The sequence below is a fragment of the Terrapene carolina genome, unplaced genomic scaffold (assembly GCF_002925995.2).
Source record: "Terrapene carolina triunguis isolate 2854851 unplaced genomic scaffold, T_m_triunguis-2.0 Scaffold210, whole genome shotgun sequence".
Taxonomy (NCBI): domain Eukaryota; kingdom Metazoa; phylum Chordata; order Testudines; family Emydidae; genus Terrapene; species Terrapene triunguis.
Genome location: NW_020664561.1, coordinates 3,472,657 through 3,484,141, shown reverse-complemented (window position 1 = coordinate 3,484,141; position 11,485 = coordinate 3,472,657). Strand labels below are relative to the sequence as shown.

The 11,485-nt window shown below is 45.1% G+C and overlaps 1 protein-coding gene across 1 annotated transcript in view; it reads right to left on the bottom strand.

Annotated features, from left to right (window-relative positions):
• LOC112107395 (neurogenic locus notch homolog protein 2) overlaps positions 1–10,571 on the bottom strand; it is a 136,782-nt gene extending 126,211 nt beyond the window's left edge. Inside the window, exon 1 of the mRNA XM_024201087.3 lies at positions 10,442–10,571. Within this exon, the coding sequence (XP_024056855.1) occupies positions 10,442–10,517 (76 nt within the window). The 5' untranslated portion in view covers positions 10,518–10,571. The remainder of the gene's footprint in view (positions 1–10,441) is intronic.
• Between the last annotated feature and the right edge of the window lie 914 nt (positions 10,572–11,485).

Genomic DNA, 11,485 nt, shown 5'->3' with positions numbered 1-11,485 from the left:
GTGAGCTGGGGCGGGGAGTTCTCCTGCATGCTGCCCCCCCCACCCCCTTTGCTGCAGGCGGCCCTCCCCGCGCTCGACTGCCCCAGCTCCCTCTGCCTAAATGCCGGCGGCGACCGGGGCGGTCGAAGATCCGGCCGCCGCGGTCGCTGCCGACGAAAATGGCGCCCCCCAAATCCTAGCGCCCTAGGCGACCGCCTAGGTCGCCTAAATGGTTGCACCGGCCCTGAGTACAGAGCTGATGCCACAGGCTTTCTAAGAGAAGAGAGATAATCTAGAATTTTCAGCTGTCCTCTTAAATAACAATTCTTGACTTCATAGGAAAAGAGCAACAACACTATGGACCTTGCCTATAGTGCATCAAAGGCCAAATTGCTAAAGGATCTTTAAAAAAAACCATATTGAGAGAAGAAAAGAACCTGCAGGGGCAGAAATCCTGTTTAGGCCTCGTAGGATTTAAGAGTCTAAGGGATGAACCTCTGACTACATCTAATGAAGCAAAGGCTTGTCCCACAAGCTCTCAGACCCAAGACCTTAGGTCCTGCAATCATCCCTCTTCAGCCTTCCTCTCAGTCACAGCCTGGATAATCAGGCGCTGGTGAAGACCTATCTTTTTGTCTTCCCATTTCTTCTGATCTGAGTTGGATCTTCATGAGTTTCTCATGAGGCATTGGGTACTCTGATTAGTAATGAAGAATATCTGATTTGAGCTTGAACTGGAGACTGCTGCCCAAATTCCAGAACTGAAATTAAGGAATTCTTGTCCCCGGTGCAGACACTTCAGTCACTGCCCATGGCCTCACTTTAATGATCAAGCTAGACCAATCCACACAAGCGGTCCATTTCCTAGACACTACTGTGCTAATAAGCGATGGTCACATAAACACCACCCTATACCAGAAACCTACTGACCACTATACTTACCTACATGCCTCCAGCTTCCATCCAGGACACACCACACAATCCATTGTCTACAGCCATCCTCTAAGATATAACCGTATTTGCTCCAATCCCTCAGACAGAGACAAACACCTACAAGATCTCTATCAAGCATTCTTAAAACTACAATACCCACCTGCTGAAGTGAAAAAACAGATTGACAGAGCCAGAAGAGTACCCAGAAGTCACCTACTACAGGACAGGCCCAACAAAGAAAATAACAGAACGCCACTAGCCATCACCTTCAGCCCCCAACTAAAACCTCGCCAGCGCATCATCAAAGATCTACAACCTATCCTGAAAGATGATCCCTCACTCTCACAGATCTTGGGAGACAGACCAGTCCTCGCTTACAGACAGCCCCCCAACCTGAAGCAAATACTCACCAGCAAATACTCACCATACAACATAAACACTAACCCAGGAACCTATCCTTGCAACAAAGCCTGATGCCAACTCTGTCCACATATCTATTCAAGTGACACCATCATAGGACATAATCACATCAGCCACGCCATCAGGGACTCGTTCACCTTCACATCTACCAACGTGATATATGCCATCATGTGCCAGCAATGCCCCTCTGCCATATACATTGGCCAAACCGGACAGTCTCTACGCAAAAGAATAAATGGACACAAATCTGACATCAGGAATCATAACATTCAAAAACCAGTAGGAGAACACTTCAACCTCTCTAATCACTCAGTGACAGACTTGAAGGTGGCAATTTTGCAACAAAAAAGCTTCAAAAACGGACTCCAAAGAGACACTGCTGAACTTGAATTAATATGCAAATTAGATACTATTAACTTAGCTTTGAACAGAGACTGGGAATGGTTGGGTCATTACACTAATTGAATCTATTTCCCAATGTTAAGTATCCTCACACCTTCTATGGGCCATCCTGATTATCACTTCAAAGGTTTTTTTCTCTCTCCTGCTGATGATAGCTCATCTCAATTGATTGGCCTCTTACAGTTGGTATGGCTACTTCCACCTTTTCATGTTCTCTGTATGTATAAATATCTTCTTGCTGTATGTTCCACTCTATGCATCCGATGAAGTGGGCTGTAGCCCACGAAAGCTTATGCTCAAATAAATTTATTAGTCTCTAAGGTGCCACAAGTACTCCTGTTCTTTAAGCTCAAATCAGATATTCTTCATTACTAATCAGAGTATCCAATGCCTCATGAGAAACTCATGAAGATTCAACTCAGATCAGAAGAAACGTGATTTGGACCCAACCAGTCACTCCCTCAGTTGTATGAACGGCAAACCCCAGAAAGAGCCCCTCCCAAGCAGGGCCGGCTCCAGGCACCAGCCCAGCAAGCAGGTGCTTGGGGCGGCCAAGGGGAAGGGGCAGCACGTCGGGCTCTTCGGCGGCGGGTCCCTCGGAGGGAAGGACCTGCCGCCGAATTGCAGCCGAAGAAGAAAGCGATCGCGGCTTTTTTTTTTTTTTTTTCTCGCCGCTTGGGGCGGCAAAAACCCTGGAGCCGGCCCTGCTCCCAAGCCCCTTTCCCCTGCAGCAACAAACACGGTTGTCCTTACAAAACACCATCCCTACCATCAGATGTAGAACTTCACAAATGTCCTGCCCGGACCAGACTGAAACTAGGGGCCTAGAGGTGAGGCGCTCCATATCCAGATACCAATTCCATCATCCAGTCATCCTTAGATATTTTATAATTTATATACCATTACTGAACAGTTAGGACAAGATTTGCTTTTATCTTGATGACTGCTTCCCTGAATGGTTTATTTTGTTAAGAATGTAACCTACAGCAATCCCTTTATTAGCTGTAAAGAATTAACTATAAAGGTAAAGTTAGAATACACAATGAACTAGGGACTGAGTTATATGACTAGTTTTTTTATCAATGGATCCTGTCCTATTGCTATATCACCCTTATAGCCATTGCTTCCTGCATTCCCATAATTTTCAGACTGACAGTGTTCTTCTAATACACAAAGCCAAAACACTATTTAAAAACTTAACAACCAAGTTACAACACAATGTATTTGGTTAAAACAGAAAAGCTTTAATAAAGTACTCTCATTCAGTGCCTAACATTTTAGATAATACAATTAAAGATCTAAAGAGAAACTGACGTCTCTATGAAAACTTTGAAAAACATTTGATGTAGAAATAATTATGCTTATGTTGTTCTCTCTAAAATTTTCTGTCATTCTTTAGTGCTAATGTTAAAAAGGATTTATAAGAGTTTCTACCACTCCAGAAAGCATAATCCAATGACAGGTTTCAGAGTAGCATCCGAAGAAGTGGGCTGTAGCCCACGAAAGCTTATGCTCTAATAAATTTGTTAGTCTCTAAGGTGCCACAAGTACTCCTGTTCTTTTTGCATAATCCAATGCTTGTCATCAGCATTATTTCCATAGCAACTACCAGTGATGTCGCAGATATAGGACTAAGATATCCCGCAGGGAAGAAATAGCAGAAGCTAATATACTATTGAGATACAAAGCTCCATTTTCATCCTTATACTCTTAGAGGGCATATGCTCTAGAAATAGAATATTTTCCAAATAGAATGTTTGATTTTTTTCTGGAGATCTCAGAAGACTGACTGTGTGTTAAGTATGACACAGGCATTGTTCCTTCCACAGGGGCTTTGACAAGATGCTGCCCTCATGTTGACTTGACTCTTGTTGGCAAAATGACCTTTGAATGAGCTCATAGAAACTAAGAATATGTAACTACAAAGGGCTTTTTAACATAGATGGTTTGAAAAGTAGGCTCCCGTTTTCCAGTCTGGGTGACATGCCCTGAGGAGGAGTATGCAATGCCTCCAAGTTTATGGTCATCACTCCCAAGATTCCTTAGATCCATGGATCCTAGCCAACAAGACAAACTTGAAATACAAGGGACTGAAGTGACATTCATCTAAAAATGATGTCCACTGGGTATTTTAGATAAAATTTCCTATTCCAAAAGAAACAAGTATTCTAAACTCTACTGTTGTCCTTTCACTGCCTCATAACTTGATAAACAATGTACATCCAAATTCCAGCTCTCTCAAGATCAATATAACCATGACAACATGGGTTACAGTGCAACACCTTTTAACAAGCAAATTCAGCAAGACCATTCACAAGACACAACTGTACTTCTCCCTTTCACAATATGAACATTGTTTCTGAAAATAGGATGTTCCAATCCTATGCAACATCTATGAAAGAAAAGTGCCAGTTGATTTATAGTGTTAGTGATTTAAAGACAGCACAAATAAACAAAAAAACTGATTAAGTTGACAAGAACGCCCTTATCCAACTAAAGAGACTCAAAAGTCAAAGGTCATCTCCCAAAACCAAGCATAACTTACCTCTTTAGCCTTCCCATACCCCCTCCAAACTTATCTCAAGAGTTCAAGTCTTGGGATTGTTATCAAGGACATCCCAGCTGATATTAAATGCTTAGATGATGCATAATGAGAGAAAGGTATAAGGTAGCTATGCTCAAATAATAAAGGGTTTTGTAAATCTAAATTACACTTTGAATTGCATCTTGAAACAAATGGATAGCTAATGAAGTCTACAAAAGTGCAAGGATACTACTTAGGCACACCACTCCTAAGTAAGCAGGCCACTAACTCTTGCAATAGCAGAAATTTCCAAGTGTCTTCCAGAGAAGCCCCATGGAGAATGCATTGCAGCAGTTCAATCTAGCAGTAACAAAGGTGTTGAGATCTGTGGCAGGGTCTGCATCCAAGAGATAAGGATGGAATCTCCTACACAGGAAAAATAAGAATGCCTATGTTTGCCTATTACTTGCAGCTGTCTGATCAAAAAAAGGCCCCCAAACTGTGAACATCAGTAACAATCATCAGATATATTCTCTCACTAGAAAAGCAGATGTTTCTGACATCACCTCCATCTCCCGTAACCTACCATCACTTAAATCTTTTATAGATTGCGCTTCAGCTCAACCACTCATTCAAGCAGGAAAAACAAGTCACTACACCACCTGCATTGCATGAAAAGACAGAGCTGAGTAGTCCATATCATAACATCTATTTCATTCTGCATTAAGCAAAAAGGCTGACATCAGAAACTTTTGGTTCCTTGCACAAGAACCCTTAAGGCAGTTAAATACCCATCCAAAAATACTCTTTGAGTTGCTCCATTCCTTCCTCATGGTAGTTCCAATCACAACTTCACTCCCAAGGACCACAAGTGGGTCAACATTAGAGCTGGTTGGGAATCTGACAAAAAAGCTGATTTGTCAAACCCGAAACATTATGCAGGAAAAGGTCAGTTTTGACAAAATTTTGACTCCATTTTTTTGAAAATTAAATTTTGAAATTGTCAAGACATTTTGTTTTGACATTTTCAAAAAATTCTGATATTTTTCAGTTCAAAATAGCTTTTCACTTTGAAGTTTAAACTAATTATAGTAAAAATAAAACACAGAAAACAGTTGACATCAAAGTGACCTGAACCAAAAAAAAAATGTCAAATATTCTGTTTGTGAACATTTTTGAAATTTTGACTTTTCAGCCTGAGTCGGGAAAATTTTTACCTAGAAATTTTTCATAGGCTGGGAAAAGTATTTCTTGCCTAACACTGGTGAATATCACCTTATGACCAATGCTATCATTGAAAGATCAACATCAACAACTAACCTTTATCTATCACTCGGAAGAGCTTCGACCAATAATGCAAGCTCAGTCTTCATACTATATCCAGATCTAAAACTGACTGAGAAATCTAGAAAGTCAGATGACATCAGATGATGCCAGAGTTATTTTTCCTCTCAGCCTTTTTCAACCTTTTCCAGAGAGTGAGGTCTAGAGGACAACAGTAGTTGGAGAAGTTTAGTGTCAAGAGACAGTTTCTCAAGCAAAAGTGGAAGAATCATTAAGAATCACAAAGCCAGCATCTTGCAACCCCACAAGGAGGCATTAGCTATCTCTGCAAATAATGGTCCCAACATCCACCACAGGTTTACAACCAAGGACACTGATCCTTTCAAGGCTGTAATCTAACCTCTCTAATAACTACTGAGCAAAACTGGCCAAAACATACTTAGGAAATAATTTTTGCCTCCAAACATAGCTCTACCACCATAGAGGAAGATAACCCAGTCAAAGTCAGACTAATCCTATCCACAAAGTACATGGAATATTTCTCCCAGCAGGCAAGCATTGACTGTTTCCAGGCGTGGGCAGTTTACATTAATCAGACTACTCAGGGCCCAAGACTTTGAAGATGTAAACCTTCACTCTTCACCACACCATGGCATAAAATTGCTGAAGTTCTCGCTTTCCATGCCACAACTGGTCAAACCCTAAGCACAATTTCCACGCCCAGTGCTTTAATTTCTTCCGCCCACTTCTTTTGTCACATCAGCTGTATAACAAGGTCTTGCTTGCACCACTCCTGCTAATACATCCCAGAATGATGTTTGCTTTTTTGCAACAGTGTTACACTGTTGAGCATATTTAGCTTTGTGATCCACTATGACTCTCAGGTCCCTTTCTGTAGTACTTCTCCGTAGGCAGTCATTTCCCATTTTGTATGAGTGCAATTGATTGTTCCTTCCTAAGTGGAGTACTTCGCATTTGTCCTTATTGAATTTCATTCTAGTTTCTTCAGAGCATTTCTCCAGTTTGTCCAGATCATTTTGAATTTTAATCCTATCTTCTAAAGCACTTGTAACCATTCCCAGCTTGGTATCGTCCTCAAACTTTATAAGTGTACACTCTATGCCTTTATCGAAATCATTGATGAAGATATTGAACAGAACTGGACCCAGAACTGACCCCTACGGCATAGGCACCGACTCCATGGGTGCTCCGGGGCTGAAGCACCCATGGGGAAAAAATAGTCGGTGCTCTAGCCCCGGGATCAGTGCCTCTTCCTCCCCCACAGTGCCTCTCGCCTGCCAGCGAGCCGCACTGATCAGCTCCTCCCCTCCCTTCCAGCACCTCCCACCTGCTGCAATCAGCTGTTCAGAGGTACCCAGGAGGCGCTGGGGATGGAGGGGGAGGAGCGGGGACCAGAAGAAGCAGGGGGCAGAACAGGGTGGGAAGGGGGAAAAGGCAGGAAGAGGTAGGTGGGGGTGGGAAATTGGGGGCAGGGGTGGAGTGGGGGCAGGGCCTGGGGCAGAGCAGGGATAGAGCACACACACACCCCAGAAACAGAGGCAGTCAGCACCTATGCCCTGAGGGACCCCACTTGACAAGAGCAATGGTCTTAAATTGCAGCAAGGGTGATCTAGGTTGGTCATTAGGAAAAACTTAACTGTCAGGGTAAACACTGGAATAAATTGCCTAGGGAGGTTGTGGAAATCTCCATCACTGGAAATTTTTAAGAGCAGGTTAGACATGAGTGCAGGAGACTGGACTAAATGACCTCTCAAGGTCCCTTTCTGTCCTATGATTCTATGGCAACCTGTGAGGATGGCATAAACGAATGAGAAATTTAGAATTCCTTGTATTGATAATAAAGAACAAAAGATTGATTAGTGTACTGCAGGCCATCAACAAATTAATCTACCAAAAAGATTGCTTCTCAGAGAGGTATGAAATCCAACAGCAACTATCACTCTCAAGACATTGTGAACTATACTCTCCATCTGGACCAGAACACAGGTGCAACCTGACCTCTCCCAACAGTCTCAAGAAAGTAATGGTGCAATAATGAAAAATAATGCGATCTTCAGCTCTACAGATCTGTTCACATTGTTTATACCTTAAATATTTACTAAACACATAGTTAAAAAGATTCAAAGTAATTTTAAGAAGTCTGTGTGTCTCCAAGTAGCTAGAACTACTGTCTCAATGTGCTGTAATATTTATACTGCTTACTGTATTTCACTCCATGCATCTGATGAAGTGGGTTTTAGCCCACAAAAGCTTATGCCCAAATAAATTTGTTAGTCTCTAAGGTGCCACAAGGACTCCTTGTTGCTTTTGTCTCAATAGGGGTCTTCAATTTAATAATTGAAGAAACTGTGCTTCTCAAAGCCTAGTTCTTTTTGTTCTAGTTTTTTCCTTTAGAAAGCAATGGAAATTACAGCATTTCAGTTGTTTTGTTTTTATTTTGCTAATTTATCTAGTTTTCTTATTTTTAGAGAACCTAACCATTTTCAAGTGATTTTTCCAATGTTTCCAAATTAAATCTCAACCTTTTAATCATTCCTTTAAACAATATATGTTCAAAAGGCAGGGGCTTCCAATTATTTATTCATTACGTGTTTAAGACACTTACTGAAATGAAATTACTAGTCTTATTACTCAGAAGTTTCCTTTAACCAGTTCAACATTCCCAGTATTGTACACCAAGCAATGCTCTTAAATACTTTGGGTTCAACCTTACTGTGACATTGATATGCCCAGGCAGGTATATTACACCTGTGTCTAACCATCTTCTCGATAATTCATCGTAGGGGGTCATGCATGGTCTCTGCCAAAAACTAAGAACTAGCTGATTGCCATAGTTATTGAGAATTGTATGGGAAATATTTTGAGAGAGATGTAAAATGTAGACTATTCTGTTCCAAAACTGTATGAGGTGAAGCATATCACCTGAGGAGGGTTGGGTCTCAGAGCTAAGTCAATCAAGAGTGAGAGCAGTCAACAACTTTCAACCTGACCTAGCACAGCCCTGTATTTACAGGCTGGACCAAATGCAGGCTTGAGCATTTACAAAGACGAAGAACCCCAAGAAGAGACTGAATAAGGGATCCTCAGGGCTCTGCTGATGTTAATGAAACACCCTGAATCTGAAATGGCACAAAAGTCTGGAACCGTATCAAAGACAAAGAAAAGGCACAAGACATTATCCATTACAGAGGCGACACTCTGCCAGCGTTAGTGTTTCATAAAAAGTAGATCCCAGCTCTCTAGATTGGACAAGTGCTGTAAGGACTGAACACTGGGAAGAAATACCTTATTAGACTGGAACAGAACTTGTTAAAAATGATAGGCTCTAGATTTGCATTTCATGTAATCTCGTGTTTCCAATACTTTTACTTGTATCTATTTTGGATCTTTATCTTAGCATTGTTAAATAAATTCTATTTGGATTTACTGTAGACATGACTTGCCTTACACTAAAGCAAGTGTTGAACTGAGGTGAAGCTAGTGAACTGGGGGGCACTGCTTCCATGGAGGGAGTGGAATAGTGTACATTGTGTGGGTATCCGGAAGTTAAGGGACTGGGCCCTTGAGGGTATCAAGGTGGGGCACGCTAATTATCAGCCACTAGAGCAAAAGAGTGGGGTTCATGTAGCCTTGAGCAGAGCACTTGTCCTCCTAGTGGTTGGCAGATTTGAGACAATTTTCCCCCTATTGGGCACAGACAAGGTTGTCTCATGCTGTAAGCAGATGGTAGTGATTCATCCTGCTTACACCCTCGGTTACCCCAATAGCGTCACAACTACAACATGCTAAACACACTAAAGTAAATGAAAACTGAGGGTGCTCAGCACCTCCCAGGACAAACCCCGCCAGAACTGGTTATCTATGGCCCTCAATTGGTACTCTGCTCTTCTTCGAGGGGCACCTTAAAGTCAAAACTATTATTTTAATTCCCTGTGTTGCTACCATGAACACCTTACATTAACAATGGATTAAATTTACAGATCTCATGGAGCTTTCATTATTTACTCTGCACTTCCTTAGCCAAAATAAGAGACTAGAGTTTTTCCACTTTAATTTCTAGTCAGATATCCTGCCTGGCTCTCATGCACTGGCACCACCGAGTTGTGTTTGCTTAGTAAACACTGCAGGGAACCCAACATAGCATCCCAACACAAAGCTGCCCCTATTGATTTTTAGAGTTTCAGTAACACATCCCTATTTGTATTGAGACAGGCTGGCAGTCTCCCCCTCTCCCCTCTTCCTGTCTGAGGGGCTGGCAGTGGGCGCTCTCCTCTTTCCATGAGCATCCCCGCAGGCAGGATGTGGGGGCTAGCCTGGGGAGTTTCAGGGGTGTTGATGAAGCCCTATCGGACACTTTCCAGGCCTGCCAGCAACCCCTGGGGCAGGGAAGAGCAGAGGCCAGATTCCAAGGACACAAAGCAGGGGACCTAGGATGATGGGGGAGGAGTGAGCTTCCCAGAGACCCAGAAAGCAGAGACCGCAAAGCAATGGAGCAAGAGCGAGCCCCCTAAAGACGGCCCCATAGCAGGGGGACTACAAAACACGGGGCGGCGATGGACCCTAGAGACCCCTACACCAAAGGGACCCAACGGCAATGGGGCAGAGCAGAAACCCCTACACTGAGGAGACTCCAGGACACTGGGGAAGGGCAGAGACCCCGTACCGAGGGGACACTGGAGTAGGGACAGTCCGCTGGAGAGACCCTCACACTGAGGGGACCCCAGGACACGAGGGCAGGGCTGAGAGACGCCCGCGCCGCGGAGCCCGACATGGCACAGGCTCCGCCCCCACCACCAGAAACCCCCGGACCCGGGCAGGGCAGCCACCCCATCCCCTCGGCGCGCCCCCTAGCGGAGGCAGCCCCCGACCCGCACTCACCCGCCGCCGACTCCCCGCGGCTCAACAGCAGCAGCAGCAGCAGGAGCGCCCCGAGTGCCGGGCCAGGCCTCCGCATCGCCCCCCGAGCCCGCGCCGGAGCCAGCCCGGCAGCGAAGCGGCAGCTCGGGGCCGCGCGGAAGGATCTACCGGCGGGGCCGCGCGGAGGGACTCGGCTTCGGCTGGACTGGCGTCTGGCCCTCCCCCGCTTCCTGCGCGGTCGGGCGGCTCCGCCAGTTGGGACCGCGGCATAGCCCGCCGGGAACGGCCGCTAGAGGGCGCAGGGCCGGGAGGCGCAGAGCCCGCGGGCACCCGGCCAGGACGCCCTGTGAGGGGCAGGGAGGGGAACTAGACGCCCCCCCCCAGCCAGGAGCCCTATGGGGGAGCGCGGAGGAGGAACTAGACAGCCCTCCCCCCAAGACAGGGAGCCCTATTGGGGGAGCCAGGTCAGAAGGGAACTAGACATCCCACCCCCAACAGGGACCCTATGGGGCGGTGGGGGGAATCAGCTGGCCCTCCCCCCAAGTCAGGGAGCCCTATGGGCGGGGGGCAGGGGAACCCGACAGGTCAGCTGGACAGGGAACAACATCATGCTTCCCAGGCTGTGAGGCACCTCACTATCTGCCATGGTTCCCCTCCACCTGCCATGCCATGGCAACACAAGCCTTGCCCTCTAGGCCTCATCAGCACCCCTGTCTCTGCAGATTAGCATGCATGCTCCAACCCCTGCATCCTCCAAGCATCTCCCTGGAGGGTCCAGTCCTGGTCTCTCACAGGATTCCCAGCTCCACTGTTCCCAAAGGAACTGTATTCTCCAGCTTAGTCTGACTCCCACCTCAGATCAGCGCTTGGCTTCACACACAGCACTTAGACATGTTTACGGTGAAAGTAAGTACAAGTTTATTTAACAATGAGTAGAGATTCAAGTGAAAGCAAGTAGTAGTATTGGAAACACATGGCTACATATAAAATAACACATTCTAGAGCCTAGACCAGGGGGTTCTCAAACTGTGGGTCAGGGTTATTACATGGGGGGGGGGGGGGGGG